Raw genomic sequence first — 24,873 nt, 5'->3', positions numbered from 1 at the left:
TGTTTGGGAATAAGCTGCAGGGAGCTGTGCTGGGGCTTCCTGATAAACAATGGAGCATTCAGTCAGCTCATCCGAGGCTTCATTATGTCTCTCTGCTTAGATTATAAGGAAGTCAGAGATATGTACATTTATACAATTGAGAAAAGAATCTACTTTTGTTTATTCAAAGCAGACTGCCTGCATGGAGTGTTGCTCAAAAGGCTTGGCTGGCATTTTACACACTGGATCTTCTGGCTTAGTGTTCTTCACAGTTCTGCCCACAGGCACCAACTGCACGCCATGCTCATGGAAAGGAATTATATAAATCTCTCTCACTTGCTAGTAACCATCCCCCCCCCAACCCCAAGTCCTCCAGCCTCCCAGGTTTCTGGCATGGGAATACCACTCCTATTGAGAAGGTCCTTTCCCTTCAGCTGCTGAAACCATATACTAAACGAGGAAGGAAGGGATGCAGGAGGGGCAAGGTTTAATAAAAAAGAAATTTGCCAGGAAGCATAAGAAGAACAGTCACCACTTACCAGTGAAGACCCAGGCACACCGGCGCATACTATTGTGGTTGTATCCACAACAACTTCTTCCTGTTTTCCCCTAAACAAGTTAAGTCCTAACTCAGAAATCCAAAGTGCTTCAAAATCCTAAACTTTCTGAGCACCACCACGATGCTTCAGAGGGAATGTCTACACTACCAAATCAAGGGTGCAATCAACATTGTTCCAAATTACCTCCAGGTTGCATGCAGAGGTGTATAGACCACCAGACAGACAGACAGACAGACAGACCGACCGACCAACCGACCGACCAGAACATATGTCCTGTATACATGTGTGTAAGAATTCCAAAGTGCAGAAAGTCTAAAATCCTGAGAAACTTAGTCCTAAGCATTCAGGTCAAAGGCACTCAGCGCATATTACATATTTATGATCAGTTTAATTTGTAAGTTAGACACAGTTAAGACAATAACCACAATAAAACAAGTATTTAAAGCAAAATACAGTAATAATTTTCTAACTGATTGGAGAGATGGCTCAGCAGTTAAGAGTACTGCTGCTCTTATGAAAGATAGCAGTTGGTTTCCAGCAATCACATGGTGGCTCAACCCTCTGTAACCTCAGCTTCAGGGGATCTGGTACCCTCTTCTGGCTGCTGTTGGTACTGCAGGCCCACAGTGCCTCACACATACTAAGGTCCAAACTCATACAAATAAAAAGAAAAAAAAATAAATAAAGTAAAATCCACCTTTAAAAAGAGCTTTGTGGGACAGCTGCTCTCTCTCCAGACATCTCCATGTACTGAACTCACTCCTCTTGTGACAATGGGAGAAGATGCTCTAGGAATTTCTGGGCAGCTTCTCTTCAGTTCATCCTAGTTGCCTAGACAACCAGCACCATTAGTACTGACTCTGAACCCATTATTAATAAAGTAGGGACCATGTGAACACAGGCACTCAAATACCTCAGCAGTCAAATGACAGTCATGATGGCTACTGGTGCCGGCTGGGCAGGTGGCAATGTGCGGGATAGGCCACTCACAAGGTCAACCTACCTCCTCGGGCAAGATGGTGCAATACGCCACCTTGTCACTCAGAAAAGCATACAAGTTGAAAACAGGAGTTATTTCTTTCTGAAACTTCTGGGGTAGTTTGTTGACTACAGGAAACCACACCACAGATAAAGAGTGACAACTCTGTATTAAATTCATCCCCAAAACATGTGGCTCCATTCCATTGGTCCAGTGAATTACAGATGGGAGACAATGGTGCCATTAAAAACAAAAACAAACAAACAAAAAACAACCCAACCCAGCCATGTGTGTTATCAGCACAGATTCTTCAAATGTTAAGGATCTCCTTGGCCACAGCCCCTAACCTATGTGGCCTATTAAACACATGTTCACTTTTTAGTTTTTACTTCTGAAAAGCAGCAACTATTGGGCATCCCCCAGGAAGGTCGAGCACTCTCTGTATTTAAGGTGTTCTTCCATCCTTTCCGTGAACCAGTCTTCTCCACTTATGTGCTGTGAGAACCACAGCCAAAACACTAAGTTCAGGGAGATGTCACGCCCACTTTTTAGTGATAATCTTAGGCCATGCCACAACCTTTAAGAAAGGTCTCAAACGCTGTCACCAGTTCCAGGAAAAAGAGTCTACATTATGATGATAGTATATTCCATTTCCCCCTATCAAGTTTAGGAAAAACAAGATAAACAAACAACAACACAGGACACTGGAGAGACGGTTCAGCAGTTAAAGAGCACTGGCTGCTCTTCTAGAGAACCAGGGTTCAATTCCCAGCACCCAGTGGCAGTTCACAGCCATCTCTGTAAGTCCTGTCCAGAGGATCTGACGCTGTCTTCCGGCCTCTGTGAGAACTGGACCCACATGGTGTAAACATACATGTAAGCAAAATGACCCTGCATATCAAAAAACCAAAACCAAACAGACCATAAAGTCATAAAACCCTATTTATTCTCTCACTGAAGTGCTGCTTGGAGTCTTGGGCACATCATTAAACAACGCTTACTTGGACTCAGCCCTCCACGTGGTTTGGCTTGTGATACAGATTCGGGAAAACGCACCTCTGTTCTCTGCCTGCGACATGGGGGAGCTGCTCAGAAGTCAAGAGTCCCACCTACAAGAAGTAAGATCACACTTTCTCACTCTCTACTAGTCGCTGCAGAGAACGGAGCACCAGGAAATGACAGCGGCAAGGACACGAGTGTGTGCCCGGTGAACGCCCTCCTCCTCTTGCACACACAGCCTGAAGCCTCACGAGTACGTGTGGAGTGAACATCCTCCTCCTCTTGCACACACAGCCTGAAGCCTCACGAGTGCGTGCCCGGTGAACGCCCTCCTCCTCTTGCACACACACAGCCTGAAGACTTGGGAATGAGCACCGTCCTTCCCACCACCATGAAGGAGAGCTCTGCACTAGTCGCAACAAAGGCCCTACTGTGTGCTCTACCTCCTCAACCTGGAGTGCCTGCCAGAAAAATCTTCAAAGGCCTGCTGGCCACTGAGAACAGCCGCTGAGACCCGTATGTGGGAGACGTTGGCAGTGAAGACTCCGAGAAGCCGGCTCTCTGACGCGGTATGTGACCAGCTTTGAAAACGACGATGGTGGAAGAGCAGGGTGGTCAGCAACGCAGCCTCCAGGTGCCTGGAAGAGAGCTGCGACCAGTGCTTTGTGTGTGACCCTAACCCTGAAGGCCACACCTGAGAAGTATATCGTGTCTTCCTGTCCTCGCTGTGTCCTACAACCCTCTCCACTTACAATCCTTTCATTTGCTACGCCCTAGTACACACGGGACAGCCAGGGACACGCAGGCAGGGACAGTCTGAATGCTCAGCCATATCTTGGGTTCCTGAATGTTACGTCTAGAAGTTGGACTCCAGCACAGCTTTATAGATTAAATGACATCCATTCCAGTGGATGCTGCCCCTGAAACTGGACATTGGGGTCCAGGGACATAGAACCGAGCTCCCAAAGTTACACAGGTATAGGCAGACTCTAGAACCCTCTTCATTGTCCATTCTTCCTCTCACTAATCTGATGTTTTTTCTGTGACACTAGATCTAAACTTTTATTCAATCATTTTTCACTTCTTAAAAATGTATACAGAGCTGGATGTGGTGACACATGTCTGCAATCCCAGAACTTGGGTTACTGAGGCAAGAGCGTCAAGTTCAAGGCTAGCCTGAGCTATGTAGATGATGACAATGGTGGTGATGATGGTGGTGGTGATGATATAATATTTTAAGAGTAAGAGATAAGATATCTACTTTCTCAGGTGAACATCTCAGGCAGCTGTGGAAACTGAGGCCTTGCATGTGGGCACCCACAGCTTTTTCCCGTTCTCTCCATCAATGACAAGGCCAGCTGGGCCTGCGACCTGGAATCACTTACTCAGGACACAGGGGCACAGAGGGTCATTTAGGTGGTGATTTAACGGATACTCAATTCATCCATTCATTTGTAATGGGGAAGACGGCTGTGTGGAAGAGTTGCTTCTGCCTGCTCTGGAAGCCCAGGCTCTCTGCCCACGGGGGTGGGACAGTGGCTCTTTAGTGTTTGTTGGTCTACCGGCTCCTTCACTGGTTCTCCACCCCCTCTCCATCCACCATTGTGCTACCTGATGTAACATCCAGAAGCCACCAGTGCAGAAAAAGCCCTCCACAGAACCTGCCAGTGTTCAGCTTATGAAAGCAGGGACAGGAACACTGTGTAACATAAAACTGATACCTTGCAAAGGTGTTGTGTGTATTAACCTCTTCCATGATGTGTAGGTCTCAAAAAGGTTGAGCCAGAACAGTGTTCCAGACTCTACCCAGCTCTTACAGGTACTACCCAAGTTTAACGCCCTGCCTCAAACAAAGTACTTTACAACGTGGCATTCTGCTGTACCAAATGAGAGACACTATTAGGAACCGCAAAGGGAGGGGACGGGGACTTAAAGCATGTCACATTTGTCATAAGGTGGTGACCCACAGTTTCTACTCTCATGGCAGTGATTGATAAATAAGGGGTATTACCAAACTATAAATGTCAGACCCTATTGGTTGGTTTTCAAGCCATAGACCAGGCTGTGATGGGAGCCCGGGGAACAGAGCACAGAGCTGAGATTTCATCTATATTCTTTCCTTGACTGCAGCCTGGGTTTAGATGAGGAAAGTTAAGGCATACAGAAAGGAAGGGGTAAGCAAACTGAGGAGGCTGAAGAGCCCCAAAGGTGCCCTAAGTGTGAGCATGGGTCCCACCCGCTTCACTTCCTGGACCATCTGTGGTGAAGTCTTGAATGCTGAGTGGAACCTATGGGTCCCTGCAAGTCTGACCTTCACCATACAAGGGTGTTTGGGGACTTCCTGTTGGACAGGGCTTAGGGAGCTCAGTACTTTCAGTCATTTTCCCAGGAGCTCCTGCCACCAGGGGTGTTTTAGGGCCTGTTTTCTCCCAGGTGTAGTTCAATGCCACAGATAATGCTGGTTGTGGGCTGTGTGGAGCTGGGCCTTATACATACAAAAGTAGGAATTTGTCTCCCAAGCATCAAAGGATGCAGAACTTCCTGACAAACTGCTCCCTTCTGGAGCAGTAATGCATTCAGTGAGAATGCTACATCTGATGAAACAAGACACTGACAGAGCCAATAGCAAAAACTCCGCTGTACGTCAGCGCATGAGCTGTGTTTGTCAGGGAGATCTGCTTATCTTTCTAGTATGGACATATACTACACAACGTTGGGTCAACTGAAGCTTGCAGTACAGTACAGCAGCGGTCGGAGAGACCCTGAGAGGCTCGTGGCGGGTTTAACAAGAATGGCTTCCACGGGCTCATGTTTGAATGCTTAGGCACCAGGGAGTGGCACGATCTGAAAAGATGAAAAGGATTAGGAGGTGTGGTTTTGTCGGACAAAGTGTGCCAATGGGGATGGGCTTTAAGGTTTGAAAAGCCCAGCCCAGGGTCTCTCTCTCTGCCTAGGATGTATTCTCGGCTACTGCTCAGTGACTGCCTGCACTGCCATGTCGAGAATGGACCAAACCTCTGACACCGTAGGCCAGCCCCAACTACATGCTTTCTTCTGTAAGAGTTGCTTGGCCATGGCATCTTGTCACAGTAATAGAACAGTGACTGAGATGGAGCTGAAAAAGCCTGTTGTTTGTTAATGCCCTAATGTGTTACCACAAAGCCACAATGATCCCCGGTTTAAACAGGTCCACTGTACTACCATCAGTGAACTACCCACATGTGTGCATTGCACACACTACTTGAAAGTGATAATAAATGATGCTTATTTACACACTTATACAATAGTTTTTATTGTTATTTCTACTTACAAAAGAAAGCTTATTGCAAAACCACTCACAGCAGCCTCCTACACCTGCTTCCTGTGTTTTGTGACTTCCCAGGAAGGCTGCATCAGGTGACTGACCTACACCCTCTGGGTTTGTGTGAGCACATCTCACAATGTTCGTACGATGATGGTTTCACCTGATGATGGCTTTCTCAGGACACATTCCCCTACTAAGCACAGAGGGACTACAATGATTTGTCTGCAAGTGTATAAATTAATGTTTGTTTTAAAACCTGGTATGAGGTTTTAAAAACCACCGAGTGCCTACAGTGTATAACCAGTCATAACTCAAGCTGAAGAGGAGGCTACACCACCCTGACTCCAAGTAAAACAAGGAAAATACGCTGCTCCCACCCACAGGTAGCTGCTCGCTGTTGGTGGCACTGACTGGCCGGGGGCGGCGCTGTACTTTCTTAGCATTAATTAAGTTCAGGACAATGTGTTAGCACTAACACCACGCCATTCAGGTAATACAAAAGGATTTAAAAACAACGAGCAAGAGGAACCCCAAACCCCAGATATAATCATTACCTCCAGTCGGTCTCATCAAAGAGCACCCAGGCTGAGCCGACTGTGGCCAAGAACGCACCTGGCTCTGCCAACGGCTCCCCTGCAGCCAGGGCCACTTACCATCTCTGTGCTCAGCTCTCTCCCGCACTAATAACTGCTGAGCTGAGCAACCACAGTAGGATGGAGACAGCACCGCTGCTCGGAGCCCTGCGATCCTGCACCACCTTAGCTAATTCACTTTGTATATAGATGAGTCACCTCCCCGGTGCCTCTTTTTCCTGTAAGCAATGCCTCTTACATTCTGTAAGACTGTAAGGAACTGAGAAGATGGCTCGGCAGGGTAAAGTCCTTGACACAAACGTGCAAGGACCAGAGTTCAATGCTAGGTAGGATGGCGTAGCACGCAGGGAGCAGAGAGGGATAACCCGAGAGAGCCGGCTAACCAAAACAGCCAAAATGGCATGTTTCAGCTTCAACGAGAGACTGTGCCTCAAAATATAAAGTAGAGAGTGACCAAATAAGATACTGATATCAACCCTGGACCTCTACAAACACACACATGTACATAAGCCTTCCTCCACAACTGTGAATACATATTCACATGCAGCAAAGGAACCCAACAATAAACCTACAAGGTCATTGTAGTTTTCTTTAACAAACCCACACCATGCTCTTGGTGCATCTTGTTTTCCTCCTAAGCATCTTTCCCATAACCTTGTGCTTAACCTCCAGATTAGTTTTTAATAAACTACTGCTTACTCACACATGTGCGCGCGCGCGCACGCGCACACACACACACAATTTAATGGGTCAACACAGCCATAGATGTATATTTTGTGTGTGCATGTGCACACGGGTGTATGTGTGTGTGCACGTGTGTGTTACGTTAGACGGCCACCGTTCTCCCCATCTCCTTGATCACTCAGTCACTCTGAACCAGACCCCGGCCAGTTCTCTGAGGCGGGGTCGGTCTCATTATACAGTCAGGCTGATCGCAACTTCAGGCCCTCCTGCTTCAGTCTCTGCTGGGCTTACAGACATGGGCCATCACAGCCAGCACCCAACTTCCATGAGAGCTTTCTTCACCTCACAGGAAGACTAGGAAAAAGCGTGGTCAAACAAAAGCTGGTCCTGGGGCAGAAGCATGGGCGCGCACACCACGGACGGAGAAAAATGCTTTAGCGCTGCTGTCAGAATTGGAGCAGAGTGGAAGGAACAGCCTTTCTCCGAAGGCCTGCTCTACCCGCTGCGGCCTTTCATTTCTCTATGTGATTAATTACTCATAGGATGCTGTCACACAGCTCCGGGTCACAAAAGGGCGGGTGGTCATCTGGCAAGGAGGCCGTGATGCTATTCCTGCACTATTTAACAGGCAAGCCCAGAGGCTCTGAGAGTTTTCTGCCAGGGCAGTTGACAGAGGCACACCTGACGCACTACTCAGTAACAGAGCTCCCCTCAGAGGTGAGTGTAGCGCCTGATACAGATTCTTCTGCCTGTCCTGGGCCCCCCACTAAGAATCCCTCAGCTGAGGTAATGCCTACAGTTGTCTTTCTCTCCCCTGGTCTTTCCTGGCCTTCTCCGTCACTCAGCAGCCAGAGTCCTCTCTCAGTGAGATCATGCCATTTCTTCTATGCAAAGCCTTAGTGAAGTGCTTAGTTTTACCGGAGCAGATGCCAAAGCTGGCTTACATCAAGATGGCTTACAGAGCCCTGAATACCCAAGCGCTCTATCCCTTCTCCCATTCTTTGTCCTCTGCAGTCCCAGGGAGCCCCTCACTATCCTTCAAATGGCAGGGTGCATTTGAAGCTTACTGCACGCCTTGTTAGAACGCTCTCTACCCGCCAAGGGACCTGACCTGACAACCCTATTTGTACTGCAGTCTACCCCAAGCCTTGGAGCCCTTTCTGGTTTCCTTTCCCACTACCTAGCACCTTCTAGCACCCTCCATAACTCACTAGTGTCCTGCTGCCTAGTGAATATTGTTCCCACAGGGAGCCCATAGGTGCAGACACTGACTGTTCAGCAGTGTAAATCGAGCACAGGGTCCCGAGCACAGTGCGTGCTCAACAGGTAGCTCCTGAATAAACTTCAGACTAGACCCTAAAGTCTACACCAAGGAGAGGCTGGAGGCCAGCAGAGGACGACTCAAATGGCCAAGTGCACAGAGTCTGAACAACACTCTTATATGATGGCAGATGCCAAGGAGCACAGCTGACCTTAGTGTAGTAACAACACAAGTCACAGGGATGGAGGAGGAAGGACTGGCACACTCCCTGCCTTCACCTCTCCTAAGGGAACTAGTACTGGCCCTGTCTTGTCTTTCTTCCTGTGGCTTTTGAGAGTCAGGATTCAGGAATGTGAAAATGCAGGTTCTTGGTGACTACAGAAGCAGAGGCCAACGAAGCTTTCAAAATGCCCCATCCACTCTCCGTGATTAAGCACACTCACACAAGTCAAAATTAGATGACTATTCTGCGCCAGCAGTTCTCACCATGGCTATAACTGAGTCCCTGTGGCATTAAGACTGCAGCTGCTGCCCGTCCCCCAACCACCTCCCTCTTCCTAGTAGACTGGCCAGACAGCACTGGTGGGCTTCAAAAGTTCCCAGTGTGCAGCCAGGACTGGGAAGCAGCCGATGAAGACCAACTTCATCATACAGATAAAAACATAGCCCACGGCTAGAGACGCAGCTCGGTGGTTAAAAGCATGTGCTTGGCCTTCAGAGGACCCTGAGGAGTTTGGCTCCCAGAATCTGTGTCAGGCAACTCAAAACTGCTCATAACTCCAGATTCCAGGGCATCCAACGCCCTCTTCAGACTCACAGGCACTGCACACACAGCAGCTCTTCCCACATACACGTAATTAGGACTTGACACCGTCACCTGATTTTCAGGAGGACGAGTGGTACGGAGGGAACTTCCTTACAGTCTAGTAATTTATAAACATAGCGAGTTAAATGCACGGAGTTCAAAGCAGACAGAGATCTGGGAAGCTGTGCTTCACCTCAAACCTCAGAATGTCTGGGAGGGCAACCAGGACACTACTACTTACTAAGTTCCCAGGGGATTGCATGTCGCCAGCCTGGTAATGAGTGTGACACTTCTGGACCTCTGTGCCTCAGGCAAAGTCATTTAACCCCTGCACCCAACACACACATTGGATACTGTGAAATTAAGTAGGATAATGAACATACTCTAACCCATGGATATGAGAGATGCCATTCACATATCAAAGCCACTCCCTCTACAGGATAGAATTCGGTGCTTTTAATATAGTCACAAAACTCTGCAACGCTCATCACCAAGTCCAAAGCGTCGTTTTCATGTTCTGATAAGGAAATCCCACCTCCTTAGCAACCTCTCCTTCAGCCCTGGAACCACGAATGCTTAATACTGTGTCTCGATGGATTTAATTGTTCCCGATGTCTCATCAAAGCACAATGACACGAAAGCTCTGGGCACAGTGGTGGTGTGGGGGGTTAGTCCTGGTGTAGCTGGCTCGTACTTTCTTAGAGCCGAGTAGCAATTTGGTGAACGAACTGCCCACTGGTTCTGCACTTGTTTTCATCCATGGGCTGTCGCGACTAACGCAGCTTGAGTGTGTATAAGGATGCTTTGCCTGGACGTTCTTTCGGCTCTTCTGAATACACCTTAAAGTGTGATAACCCGGGCGTGTCAGTCAGTCCCCTCCCCATCACCCTTTCTCGCCCCTTCCTACTCTCACTGAACCAATCTTCTTCCCGACAGTCTCCATTATATTTTCACGGTTGATTTGGGGTTTTGTGGTTATTTTGTGGCTGCTTTTGTGACTCACAGAGTTTAATCAGGGCTGCATGCATAAGCATGGCTGGAAGGTCATTTGCTGGGCAACTTCACTAGCAGTTACATCACAGAAGGAAATGATGCCCCTTCCCGGGACCGGTAACTGCCAATGGCTCCTAAGGTAGGTGGGGCTTCATGAGCCCCTCTCCACCCCTCTCCACCCCGATGGACCATGGACGGACTCTTCTCTTATGCCTAACTTTAGACATTCAGAAAACCTACTGTGTGACTGGGTAGATAGCTTAGCCATTGGAGTGGCTGCAGTGCAAACAGAAGGCCCCGAGTGTCCGCCCACACCCAGGTAAAAAGCCAGTTGTGAAGGCATATGCTTGTCAGTATAGCTTAATCAGCAAGTCCTCATGGCCCAGTGAGAAACTGTTTCAAATACAAGGTGACGGCTCTGAGGAACAACACCCAAGGTTGACCCTTGACCTCATCAAAGGTCTCTATCCCACCTCATATGCGCGTCCACACACCTCACATATACACAGCGTAAAGGAAACAGAAGAGGAAGGGAGGAGGCAGCAGCTGCTGAGGAAGATGTAGCTTGCTGGCACGCATACCAGAAAGGCCGCAGGCTCTCAGGGGGCAGAGGACGCAGGCTGCCCTGGAAGGACCCTAGGGCCTACCACACAGTCACACAGAGCTGTCTCTCTAGGGACAGACTTGAGCCTCTGCAAGATGCCTACTTCTTTAGATCTGCACTTCCTTGGCTCCACTGCCTGCTTCTATTAGGAGGAGACGGATTATTTTGTTTGTAACACAGACCCGGGTCCCCTTAACACGGAAGTAAACTAATGCCAAAATTTTGGGTTTTAGCTGAAAGCACATCAGTGTCCCAGGACTGTAGGGAAAAATGAGATGAAGGCCAAGAGCCATGCAAACCCACAATGTGCCTCGGGCTTCACACTTAAGAACACTGTTCCGCTGTTTGAACACACAGGATGTAGAAATGCTTTTGCACAAAGATGTAGCCCTAGTTTGCTCTGTACTGCTGTGACAAACGTCAGGACCAAATCAACTCTGGGGAGGAAACGGTTTGTTTTAGCTTAGAGCTGTAGTTAGAGAAGTCAGCGCAGGGACTCGAGGCAGGGACCTGGAGGCAGGAACTGAAGCAGAGGTCATGGAGGAGCACTGCTTACTGGTTGTTGCTCAGCCTGCTTACTTATGACAACCTAGGACCCCTACCCAGAGGCGTCTCTACCCTCTGGCCTGGGTCCTTCCACTCAACCATTAGTCAAGATGTCCCACAGGCCAAATGGAGGACATGGAAATATCCTCTTCCCAGGTACCCCTAGCTTGTGTCAAGCTGACAGAAAACCAACCTGTACAGAAGCAAAGTATGCTCAGTGTGTAAACTGACACGTGTCCAGGACTTCCCAAATGCCCACACCAGTCCCTGCTGTTTTCTATCACTGTCATAAGCTAGGCGCCCCTCCCCTATCCTCTCTACATCACATGCAACAGCTAACACAGTGAAACTGCTAAGGGGGCCCCTCTTACACTGGTTTAGGGAAGAGTGACAAAAAAGAGAGTACATGTTGTGTGTGTGTGTACTGAATATACGTATACACATTCATTAAGATGGACACGTCCCTCCCAACCATTTCCAATGTGCCCTTTCGTTAACTCAAGGACCTGGGAGGCCGTAGTGTCACTGGGAGGTTACACAGCTATAAATGTGAATTATAAGCCATCGTTTCTTTAATGTATGAAACGAGGGTCAGAGTTTTCAAAAAAAAAAAAAAAAAAGATTAAAGCCAAAAAGCTTCACTGAATTTCTAGCTATTCCAAATTTATAGCAGGCAGTACTGAATAGAACTTTATTCTAAATTGAGCTAGTTTATGGACCATATCAAACTCAGTTTTACACTGTGCTCTGTCTGAAGCAGTAGCTAGCTATGACAAATGCTCACCAGCGAAGTCATGAAGGAATGAGTGAGCTGGATGAATGGAAAGGCCCACCAGACAGGTCAGTCTCCCTAACATGAAAGTGGGGAGGATGAAGGAAGAAGGAAAGGGAGGAGAAAAGATTTCCTTATTGTGCAAGAAGGGGCTTTGCTAACACAAGGGTTAGATGAGGGGTCAGGGTATCAACCAGCCTAACAACAGCTGGGATGAGGCCTTCCGCACCTACCAAGCTGGCCACCCACTTGCCCTTTATCTCAGGGAGGACAGGCTAGACCGACTGTAAAAGACAGGTTTCCTCGTTCCCTTCTGCAGTGCTTCACCTAACACAGCACACTTGTCCAGGCACTACACTCTTGACTGAACTGCAGTCCCCAAACCACAATGCTAGTCCTAACCTCTAATACAGTGAAATGCACCATCATCTGGAAACAGGGACATGAACACAGGTCATGTGGCCATAGGGTGGGCCCTAATTTTATGTCCCTACCAGCCCTATAGGAGAAGAGATATGAACAAAGACATGCGCACAGGGAGAAACCACGGGAAGATTAAAAGTAACAGTGTAGTCAAGGGATACAGCAGCCAGAACCAAGGCTGGGGCAACCCTTCTCCAGCATCTCTGGAGGGAGGTGGCCCTGGCACCTCAAAGGTAGGACTCTGACCTTTTAATAAACCCCCACAGTCTAAGTCATTGAGTCTGTGAGCTTGTTCCCGAACACTGAGCAATACAATGCAGGCTCCAAGAGCCAGTGTCAGCCAACTACAGGCTACAGGTCAAACCTAGCCTTCTACCTCATAGTCACCGCCATCACAGCCTGCAGGGCCCAACAGTCACCCTCAGGCTGCTGCAACAGCTCAGGCTTCTCTGACCTGGGGCTCCACTTCTGCCTCCCACACACCACCCTAACGTCAACCTGCAGAGATACCACCTACCTGCTTACTACAGGAGAAAGCCCACATCTCCTGCCTGGTGTTCTGAAATCTAAGGGAGCTCCCCTGCCTGCTGTGTGAGACTTGCCTAGGGGCTTTATAACATAAATCCCTTGTTCTTGGAGCCATGCCTCCTCCAGCTAAGCATTCTCCCTTTCAATTTTGACCATCCCATGAAGAATGGTATGAGAACCCACGCTCTCCTGGAAGCTCTCTCTGCATATGTGACTGTGTTCACTACACCGCCATGCTTGCCAACTGGCATCTGAAAAGCACACACAAACCCCACTCACATACAGAGTCCAGAGAGGGCAAAGACAGAGACTACTTCAAAGAATCCCACAGCTAGACTAGCGAGCTCTTTAATCTTAAAATTTTAGGTCTTCTTAAAGCCAAAGGCAATGTGAGGCCTGCTGTAACATGCACATGCTTGCTGAATTACCTACTCAGCACACAGTAAACAGCCCCCAACATTTGCTCTTCCTTCAACTGCAGGCTCGAGAACCGGAACAAAAATTCCAGTCTCCTAATGGTTCCACATATATCCAGTTAATTTAAAACATGTTCCAGGGTAAAAGCGACAGTGTCTAGGCACTCACCATTCTTCATCACGACATTGGACCAGACATTGGCGTTCAGTGCTTGTACAATCCGCTTCACTCCTGTAGATTCAGGGAAGTCATCTGCCGGGGAAAGAAACACCCAGATCTGTACACACACCTAGATATACCTACACATTCACATAACGCCTAAATGTACCTGAAACCACGCTTTCAAATAACTTGGTCTAATTGTCTTGTTTACTAGCTGTTGCTTCATAATGTACTATGTATAGCAACAAATGAATAAAGCAAATACAGGGCTCCTGATAACAACAGGCAGGACAGAAGGGAGTTGTGAGATCAAGCTGTCGCCATCACTTCACCCATGGAATCTACTCGCAATCTCCGGAAAATGCAAGTTCTTACTAAACAACCAGAGGAGAGCACTAAAAAAAAAAACACTAATCTTGGGGCAGGAGAGATAGCTCAGTGGTTAGAGTGCTTGCTGCTTCTGCAGAGGTTTAATTCCCAAACCCATGTTAGGTGGCTCACTGCAGTTCCTGGGGATGATGCCCTCTTCTGGCCTTGGAGGTACCTATAGATAAGTATGCATACATACACACACATACACACACACACACACACACACACACACACACATACACATAGAATTTTTTAAATATTTTTTTCTCAATAGACCCTCCCCCCAAAGAAAAAATGGGCTGGGAAGATGGCTCAGCTGTTAAGAGAACTGGTAGCTCCTTCAAAGACTGAAGTATGATTTCCAGTATCAGCATGGTACCTCACAACCATCTGTAACCCCAGTTCCAGCCTGCTCAGGCACCAGGCACATGCACAGTGCATGGACATATATATACAGCCTAACATTCAAACATAAAATGAAAAAATAAATCTTGCCAAGAAAAGAAAGAAAAGAAACTGAAGGTCCAGATGGCTGCGGAACAGAAGGCAGGCAACACACAGCTGCCCTGGGGGAGGGGAGGGGGAGGCTCAGGGTTTATTTTTGGCTTGGGTGTCAATAGGTCTGGCAGCCTCCTGAGGTTTCTCGAAATTCAGCCTTAGCTCACTATGAATTTAAAAAGAGTAACATAAACCACACACACACACACACACAGAGACACACACACAGAGACACACACACAGAGACACACAGACACACACACACACACACACACACACACACACACACACACACACACACACACACACACACACACCCAGGTCTCGCCATCCTTAGCTGGCAGTGGAGAGGACCAGGGCGATGACAATGGTCTCCAGCAGTGATCTCTTACTTTCATCTACTTAAACACACACGTGCCTTTTCAACAGTGCTACACTGAGCAATGGAATCCACCCAACAGACTATGCCAGAGCTGGGAGGATCACGGCAGCGGGTTCTGCTCAAAGCTTTTCAAACTGCCAGAGAAAACTAGTATTTGTGGGTTCTTGCTCTGATCACCCGAGGTTAGACCAGAATCTCAGACCTCAACCAAACGCCCCGCTTCCTGCAGACAGGAAGGAGCACTCACCGTCCTCCTCAGGCAGCTCCTCTGGGTTGAGCTCCACCAGCTCAAAGCCGTGTTTGATACACCACTCTTGAGCCTGTTGTCGGTTTATTCCTAAAACATCACCAAAGAAAGTTAGGTAAAGCTGAGGTAAAGTGTGACAGACTGTCAACGCCCTCACAGACCTCAACGCTTCCTCCCAGTGTCAACGGCCTTCTAAAGGCATCTAAGATAAAGCTACAGAGTGAAATGACCTCAGCCTCAGGCATGCTGGAAACACTATCGTAACTACTGTAGCACTGCCACAGAGGAACCTGGTGAGCGAGGTCGTGGGTGGACCTGTCCTCACGGAAAGGTAAGTCTGCAGGAAGGTCTTACCGTCTTCACACACTCTATCACAGACCAGGATCATCACCTCGGGTAGCCATGTTTCTGCCAGAGGAAGCCATGAGGAGACACTGTCAAGACCTGATTTCTACGGGGGCAAAAATGAACAAAAATGCAGAGATACATTGAGGAACTCGGAGGACACAGAGGAGAAGCAGAAAGCGTATGAGAATGTCTGACTGGAGGTGTCACAGGAGGCCAGAGCTTACCTGTGTGCTGTCAAAGTAAACTACAAACGCCTGGACTGACTCGGCGATCTCGGCAGTGACCAGGAACTTGCTTGGCACCACGCACAGGTTGACCTCTGCAGAATAGTACTTGTTATCGATGGTCCAGGGGTAAAACCTCACAGCATCGCTGGAAGTTGCTTCCACAACAGCATCTTCTGTTCCAAGGATATCTAAATAAATAGCACAGTGTCTCCATGGAAGGCACAGACCCTAACACACTAGCCAGTTCATTCAGTGAGATAACCAGACCGGCCCAGAGCCTTGGCTGCTTCCCTGCAATGGATCTAAAGAGTCCTGCAGTTACTAGGAGAGTGTCCTCTCTAATAATCATTACAAAAACAACTGTGACCTTATTTAAACCATCCGCTTTCCTTCTTTTTTTCTGTTTTGCAGTTCTGCAGGACCTTCCAGTACTTGTCAAGTGCTGTACCACTGGGCTATATCCTTTTTCAGAATACAAAATTCATTAGCTCTAGATTAGACAGTAGTGGGGGTGGGAGGGGAGCGGAAGTTACCTTGATAAATACCCAGGAAAGAGCAAAGAGAAGAGAAAGAATGAGGGTATATTAATTTTATTACGTAAGTCCTCCATGGGAAGTAGATGGCTGCAGAAACCCTAACTGCTCTGCACTTACTGCACGCTAAGAGGACGAGCGGATTAACGCTAAGTCATTAATAAAAGAGAGCTGAATATATTCCTTGGGCTAAATGCTTAGACATTAATTCAGTTAATGAAACAAAATAATAGATACTGATAAATGGCCCCAATTCTATTTATATCCATTCTTGTTCAGTCTTTGAAAACCACCCAAATCCTTATTTGACAGAGACACCACTGGCGAATTTAAAAACGTTATCAAAGCAAATTAAATGTTTTCCATTATAACTAAATCTTCCAAAAATTTATGTGCTGTGCAGGTAGTAAAATTTCACTGCAGAAGATGGGCAAACACACGTAACTACGGTCTCAGAGCCGCAGGAACAGGCTGGCCCCTGCACCACACGACATTTGTAACTGGGAAAGGTGACTGAGATGGTTCTCAGCCAAGCTCCCACCCTCGCACCATCCCCAACACCTTCATCTCATTCAGAGGTGAAGAAAGAGTGTGTTCTCTGTGCACTAGGGTGTGCAGCTGTGCACGCTGTGCACACATGCAGAGGCTAGAGAGGACATCTATTGCTCTCCACTTTATTCCCTTGAGACAGGGTCTATCATCAAACCTTGGGCTGTGCTGGTGTCCAGCAGGCCCCTGACTCTCCTCAGTTTATGAGAGTACCTGAAGCCATGCCTCCCTCATGTGTGGCCACGACCAGCAGTGGGTACTGGTCTTTGAATTCCTTGTATTCCCAGCAAGAACTTTACATACTGAGCCATCTCTCCAGCCCTTGCCTTGAATTTTTTGCCCAAGCAGTCAGTCATTTCTCTTAAAGGAATAATCTGTGCCCATGTCTGAAACTGACCTTTGACCTCTTTAACAAACTGGCAATTCTGCCTCACTTCCACTTTGAGTTACAATCCTTTATTTAGTGTTAACTCCATAGCAACCAGCTACAATGTTCCTCACATGACAACCCAGGTGGGCGTGCAGCAGGACAGAGGAGCTATTAAAATCAAAGACTTTGTTTTCGAATCAATTTCTCACAGAGAAAACAAGCAAACAAAAAACCAATTCCTAGATCAAAGTCCACCTCCCAGTCCGAGTTAATGTTCCAAGCTAACAGCAGCCTTGTATCACCCAGCCAACACAGACTCCATCTTGCCGGCAGCACACGAGGAAGGCAGCCCAAGCCAGGAGATGTCGCAGAACAGAGACAGGCTTGGAAAGGGTGGGAGGAGCCAACATGAAATGAGTCCTCATTCTTGGCTAATTTAAAATAACCATGTGGCTGTTTTTTAAAGGAGAAGAAATACAAACAGCAGTACTGTTAAGAGGCAAAGAAGAAACCAAGTGGACTCGGCTCCGTGGCTTGCCACTATTCCTTAAGTCCTGTACTTAAAAGCTGGAATCAATTTGGGGTCATGGTTTTTCCCAAACAGTGTCTTCAATGACAAAATACAATCAATTAAATTGCAAGTACATGCTAACTGAAACCGTGAACATCTGGATCTGTTAAGGGGTTGCACACACTAAGAAGCACCGGATGGTACACTTCAGTTGGGCAAACTGTATGCTGCACAGATTGTATGTTAATACAGCCTTTTAAGATAAGTAAATAAACAAAAGCAAACGGGGGATGGGCTGGCATATTTATTTCTTTTTGTGTTAAACTCAGATGGGAATAGAACCAAAAACCAAAATGAATTTTACTTTCTGGTGATTTAGTAGCTGCCCGGGTTCTGTTTTGCTTTACTCTCTGAAACGCCTCAAACAACTGCATCGCCCAGTCGGCTCAGCAGCACGCTTTTGGTTTAGCATGTGCTATTTAGTCAGATTGTCCAGTCAGGCTGGGTATGGACTTTGTTATCAGATCTGTGCCAAGTAAGAAGTAGGGGAAGAAGGATGAAGACTGCCTTATTCCAATTCCTTCTGTCAGTACAGTATAGAAAACAGAGAGCGTGTGGAGCAGAGCCTAAAGCTGAAGCCAGCTTCACGCATCCTCTCCTGCTTCCCTGAGATGCTGGGCTCAGAGTCACAGCACTCTGGGGTACAACCACAAGCCGTAACACACCCTTGGACGTAAAGATCCACTGTCTCCCCAGGACCAAACAGGAACAGCAGAACGAGGGGACCATTCCATAAACCAGCAGGGCAGCGAAACCATTCACAAACTGCTCACAGCATTTGAGTGTGCTGTGGGTGTGAGAGTCTGTTTATGTCTGGACGGCCCAAAACACTCTCCTTCTTTGCCCTTCATCATACTGAATGTGGGTGTCCTCAGCTCTCCTGTGTACAAAGAAATTCCCAGGACAGCTCTGCCCTCCTGCCCTCCTGCCCTCCTGCCCTCCTGCCCTCCTGCCCTCCTGCCCTCCAGCCCTCCAGCCCTCCAGCCCTCCAGCCCTCCAGCCCTCCAGCCCTCCAGCCCTCCAGCCCTCCAGCCCTCCAGCCCTCCAGCCCTCATCCCCGCTGCTGGCAGCCGCCTGGTGGAGCTGTAATACATAACTTTTTAGGAGACAAACAGTAGGTGATTGATTGCTAGGTCTGTTATTACACACTTGGATTCACACCTTAAAATAGTTCACTGTGGTGTAAAAAGTTAACATGTCACTCCAGGTCCAGCAGCAAATCCACCCTCACCCTCACCTCCACCCAGTTATAAGTGCAAGTATGAAAGCACTCCCTACCTGAGAGCCAGGGGGTCTCCAGCTACCCTCCCCCCACTTACTTTCTCACTCGGGGAAGCTTATTTCCCCTGCAGCCCCATAGGTATTTACAAGAAAGATTAAGCTATGTGACAGAGGCTGTGCACATGCTGGTCAGTGGAGTGACCCAGCGTCTCTGTCATCTTCTGAGAGCAAAGGTAGTGAGTATGCTTCAGAATCAGCAAGAGGTGAGCAAGCCTCTTGGTACTCACTAGGAAGCAGACTGAAGCTCAAGGTGCATTCTCCAAAAACCACACAAACCATTTATACACACACACACACACACACACACACACACACACACACGAACACACCTGGCCTCTTCTTCCTTAGATATTTTCAGCACAAAACAACAACAAGAGTGCATTGCAATGATGACACAGTACTACTGTACCCAGAATTACCGGTGCCTCCTACAGTGGCATAGTAAGAACATTTAGTACCAACAGATTTCATGGCCAAATCATACTTCCCATGGCTTGAGAGAAGTGACACTTGCCACTGTAAATCAGGACAGTCCTTCTGGAAACCAGCACTGTTCTGAGAATGCAGTTTCTTGAGGGTCTGGTCCTCCTGCCTCCACCTCCCTGGTGCTGGGATTACAGGGTGTGGCACACATCAGGTTTATGAGGTGCCTGGGGTGGGACCAGGGCCTAGTCAAGCTAGAGAAGCTCTTTATCAACTGGGCCACATCCTGAGCTCAGTTATTTTTCTACAAACTGAAACTGTCCGCCCAGCAGGCATCAGTGACTCCACTCTCACTACAAGAAGGGTCTGTCATGGGTTCCTCTTTCCTGCTGACGCAAGGTGCCTTGGTGCAGCCTCTGGAAACGAGCCACTACAGGCCTGCATTTGAGTGCTAGCCAGGACCTGGCCAGAGTGCACCTCAGAGACAAAACTCCTGTTGTGGCTTCAAGACTGAATGTGCAAGAAGGTAGAGGGGCAGGAGGCTCGAGATGAATGTTCATTCCCATGGCGTAGAGCGATGGCTCAGTCCAAGTGGCTGCTGTTCAGAAGGACAGTTCCCAGCACCCACAGGTGGCTCACAATCACCTGTAACTCCAGTTCCATGAGAGCCAATTCTTTTGGTCTCCATAGGCACCAGGCACAAATGTGGTGCATAGGTATAGAACACCATACACATAAAAATAATATTTAATTTTTAACAAATGCTCACTCCCCAAGTCCCAACCCAGTTATCTCTGAGCCACCAGACTCCTGACTCTGCGGCTGGAGCCACATGCGGCTCTTATGGAAACAGTCTCCTTCGGGCTGCTCTGGGACTGCTTCCCTTTCCAGCCTGGCCGCCTTGTAAAATATGACGTCTCAAAAGTTTTCTTTTCCATTGTTGAGGCAGAAGAGAAAGCAATTAGGAAAATTACAAGAGGCAGCAGCAGTCTGACGTCAGCGAAGGAGAAGACAGCCATTATGACAGAAGAGAACCCAGGGAGATGCGGCTGGGAAGAAGCATGAGCCCAGGATTTCCATCAGCCAGCAGGTAAAATGACCTTAGAAACCTCAACATGTCTCTGATGTTGCATCTGGTGCAACTACTGAGCCAAAACTCTGAGAGAATATCTTCTGGGGGTTGCATGCTGTCAGACGCTGCAACCAGGGTGGGGGTTGGGGAACCACACACACCACAAGATCACAGTGGTGTGTGTCAAGGACCCTAGCTGTTAAAACCAGAATGTCAGGGCTGTGAAGCCACAGTGACCAACGCCAGCAAATTCCTATCTGGAGTTCCCTGAGTGGCCATCCTGCAACCTCCTGACACAAGCACGTTCTGGGGGGCAGTGAGGGGCCGGCCGCTGAGGGAGGCCAGGACTGCTAGCACAGCGGCTGGCACAGCTGAAGGAAGCTGCAGAGTAGCAGCAGAGAGTCCCTTCGCTTTTAGCTCTCCACACCTCCTGGCTGGCCCTGTCCTCTGCTGGCACTCCAAACCCATGTTTCCACATGCTCGTAGGCTTTTTATATCACAGTGGAAAGTTTTAAAACTTCAAGCAGAGGAAATCCAACCCAATCCTCCCCCTTTTCTTCCAGTTTACTCTCTCCCAGTAGTCATCTGGAATTGGTCACCATGGCCTCATTTTAAGATATGTGTGTGTGTGTGTGTGTGTGTGTGTGTGTGTGTGTGTGTGTGTGTGTTAGTGCGCGTGTATGTGCACACATGTGGTCTCTGCTTGCCTTTAAAGGACCTCACAATGCAATGGCATAAACATGCAAGAATATAAAGAAGCTGGCAGGAAGTGAGAGGTAATATGCTTTATGAGAAGGAAGCAGGATCCACCAGCCTTAAAATTTGCATGCTGTGTGCAAAGACTAATAAACGAGTCACACACAACCCTACCCAGATTCTATGGAAAAAAGAGACATCTCTGAGTTCCATCCCTCAAATAACTTAATTTTTATTTATGTGTATGTGCCTGTGCCTGCTCATCTGTATGTGCACCATGTGTGTGCTGTGCCCTTGGAGGCCAGAAGGTGGCGTCAGATCCCCCGAAACTGGAGTTACAGGCAGTTGTGAACTGCCTGATGGCCGGTGCTGGGAACCAAACCCAGGTCCCCAGCAAGGGCAGCCAGTGATTTTAGGAGCTGAATTCCTTCTCTAGCTCCCCGTCACTTTGATACATTCAAAATTAGTTCTAATTACATCCAAAGCAGTGATTCTCCACAAGGACACGGTCTTGTGGCCCACTGACTTGTGTGGACGCCTGAAGACTTTCCTTTTTGGTTGTCACAAGTCAGGAAATGGCGCTGGCATCTCGTGCACAGAGGCCAAGAATGCCTGCTCGACAACACAGCCCCAAACAACAGTGTTGCCCAGTCCAGAATGGCAACTGAGCGGATGCCAAGAATCGCCAGCCTAAAGAAGCCCTGAGTGATTCAGCTCTACTCATGAACAGGATAAAAATCCTACAAGCCTGAGCTGCTGTTCTTTCTTGTAGAACCCCTCACTCCAGGTACAAAGGTCTTCCCTTGTTCATGTCTGCTCACTCTACTGCATGCTTCTTTGAATACTAGCCATAAAAAACAAAACAAAACAAAACAAAACAAAACAAAAAAACCAACTTGGTAATTAATTCTAGATGCCTGAAAATAACCCCTGAATATTTTTAGTGAAAAAGACTAGATAAAACCTAGTTCATGAAATAATGTTCTCATTCTGCTAACAATGTAGGTGACTGGAGCAATGCTCTAGGTACTTTTGACGGATGGCCCATGTAACGATAATCAGTAATTATTTCTGGAGTAAAGTTTACTTACTTAAAGTTAGACAACTAAAAAGAGGCTACAAACCAGTGGGCAGATTTCCCCCCATGAACACTCCCGAGGAACTCAGACAGAAACATGGCCCTGCCCCGTTAGCACCTCTACACTGCTGCTGACCCAATGGCTGCATGCTTTCCTTCCCTGATGGAAGCCTCAGCTGGCGGCTCAGAACTAGCAGTCAGGTCTGTCAGGAATACTAAACCCAAAGCTGGTTGTTAGTTTTGGGGCTTTCCACGGCTGCCCTGGGCTGCCTCCACCTTCAAGCCTTGCTTCTCGGGTAAGCTGCAGAGATCTGTTTGAAGGACCTGTGCGCTGGCTCTGACGTGCATACGATGTCATGTCCAAACTGTTGTTCTTGCCAGAAAAGTTTCCAACAACTTTCAGACTTAACCTTATAAAATGATTTTTATATCAGATTTGATTTGTCACTGAATGTCGCTATTGCTGAAGGGACTATCCGGGGTGAAAGGCACTGAGTTGTTAAAATCACACGGCCACTGCATGTTGCACAAAAGTCAGCAGTTAGACACACCAGAAATCAAAGTCTCAGTCTAGACAGGCTCCAACCTTCCAGGACACAACACTGTGTGCTGTGTCACAAAAGGTCATGCACAACACAGCTGGCAATATACCACTCAGCACCTCCTCGACACTAACTGTCAAGGCAATCCACAGTACTATAAATAAAACACAAGAGCTGCTCACAGTAGGTCAGACGCTGAACAGGTAAGGAAGCAAGCAGCAAGTACCGACAGAGACATTTTCATTTACCGTTTGACTGACTCAATACATTTCCCACCAAGGTCCCAGAGATCCTGCAGCAGTAATGTAAGTGTATTCTAAGAACTGTCAAAGTTCTTGCTTTTGTGGTAAAATAATCTGCCATTTCTCCTGTCTCCATTTTGACAATGTGCAGTTTTGGTTGCCAAAATGTTAAATCACGTTCTACAAGAACAGAAAGAAGGATTAAATCTCGGCTCCCATACTTTTATGAGTAAATGGCTCTGGAGAAGCTCGGTCTCACTGTGCTTTAATTACACACTGGAATGCAGTGTGCTCTTGCCTGGGAGGCCCCTCAGGTCTGAGGATAATGAGTTTATCCCTAAGTTTCACTCCTTAAGCTAATGACAATATCTCTCTTGTAAGAAACATAAAAATCTCAAGTCCTAATGTTAGCTGGAAAAATTAAATGTATTAAGAAGTATCATGATGAAAAAAAAAAACAGTGTTTGTTGTTTATTTTGGTGTCCCCTAAATTCCATGGGACACCACTGTTCTTAGTGGCTGTGGTGACAGCTCTGAGGACTTGTGGCAGATCTTACTGACCTCATCTCTTGATCTGCTGAAGAAAATAAGGACTTGGGAACATTACTGAATGAAACACAGCTCCAGAGCAGACCAGAGGCCCCACTCAGATTCTCTCCAGAAGCTGTTTCAGGAAAACCACAAGTTATGACTCAAACAACGGATCCCAGCCCTGAAACAGGAACGTCCTCTCAGTAATTTAGGAGCCTTTCCTAAGCTTGGAGTCTGATGGATGGACAAACACTCCCGAAACTTGCCGAGAGTTCTTGTTTTGCCAAGAAGTGATGTTATAAATACTTGCTGTGAGACTCTTCATGGTCGAGCCTGCCCATCAACACACCGAGCTTTCTGGTTCCCAGTTTTAGAAACCTGAGGACCAGAGAGTAAAGGCTTCTAAATTCTGAACACAGAAAGCTAAATGTTCCCTTGCTTGTAGCTCATCCGTAGATGGCTTCTGTAAGATGCACAAGGCCTTTGGTTCAATCTCTTGTACCTTGGTGGGGTGGGGGTGGGGAGGGGGGGACGGAGAGCTTGGATAACATGACATGTAACATGTTAGAGCCAACATGTTAGATGTCTGTTGAAATCTCAAGGTTTAATTCTTAAAAGATATAAAATAAAAATAAAATAATCTAGGTTAAGAATGCCCAAATTGCTGGGCATGGTGGCATATGCCTTTAATGCCAGCACTCAGGAGGCAGAAGTGGGCGGATCTCTGTGAGTTGGAGAATGGCTTAGTCTAGATAGTGAGTTCCAGGCCAGTCAGGGCTACATAGTAAGACCTTGTTCAAAAAAGGAAATTCAGAATCAATAAGCACTATGCTACCAAACACAGAAGGAAGAATTACTGATACACAATCCTCAACCCAATGGGATGTCATATTAATATGAACAGATACGTGGCTTACTCATATTAATATGAACAGATACGTGGCTTACTCACATTAATATGAACAGATACATGGCTTACTCATATTAATATGAACAGATACATGGCTTACTCACATTAATATGAACAGATACGTGGCTTACTCATATTAATATGAACAGATACGTGGCTTACTCACATTAATATGAACAGATACGTGGCTTACTCATTAATATGAACAGATACGTGGCTTACTCACATTAATATGAACAGATACGTGGCTTACTCATATTAATATGAACAGATACGTGGCTTACTCACATTAATATGAACAGATACGTGGCTTACTCATATGAATCCTACACAGTGAACTGCCCGACACAATGTCTCTGCCTTAAATTTAATTAACTGAGCCGGGCAGTGGT

The 24,873-nt window shown here is 47.3% G+C and overlaps 1 protein-coding gene across 2 annotated transcripts in view; it reads right to left on the bottom strand.

Moving 5' to 3' along the window:
- The window catches only part of Aagab (alpha and gamma adaptin binding protein), a 38,730-nt gene that overhangs the window by 9,155 nt on the left and 4,702 nt on the right, over window positions 1-24,873 (bottom strand). For both annotated transcript variants that reach the window (XM_076925741.1, XM_076925742.1), the window contains exons 2-5: window positions 15,681-15,871; window positions 15,463-15,559; window positions 15,109-15,198; window positions 13,616-13,699 (exon numbers count right to left, since the gene is read on the bottom strand). In XM_076925741.1, coding sequence (XP_076781856.1) covers window positions 13,616-13,699; window positions 15,109-15,198; window positions 15,463-15,559; window positions 15,681-15,871 — 462 coding nt within the window. The remainder of the gene's footprint in view (window positions 1-13,615; window positions 13,700-15,108; window positions 15,199-15,462; window positions 15,560-15,680; window positions 15,872-24,873) is intronic.

This window comes from Arvicanthis niloticus, chromosome 26 (assembly GCF_011762505.2).
Source record: "Arvicanthis niloticus isolate mArvNil1 chromosome 26, mArvNil1.pat.X, whole genome shotgun sequence".
In the NCBI taxonomy this organism is placed as follows: domain Eukaryota; kingdom Metazoa; phylum Chordata; class Mammalia; order Rodentia; family Muridae; genus Arvicanthis; species Arvicanthis niloticus.
Note: the sequence above shows the minus strand (reverse complement) of the source record. Positions and strands in the feature narration are given on the sequence as shown.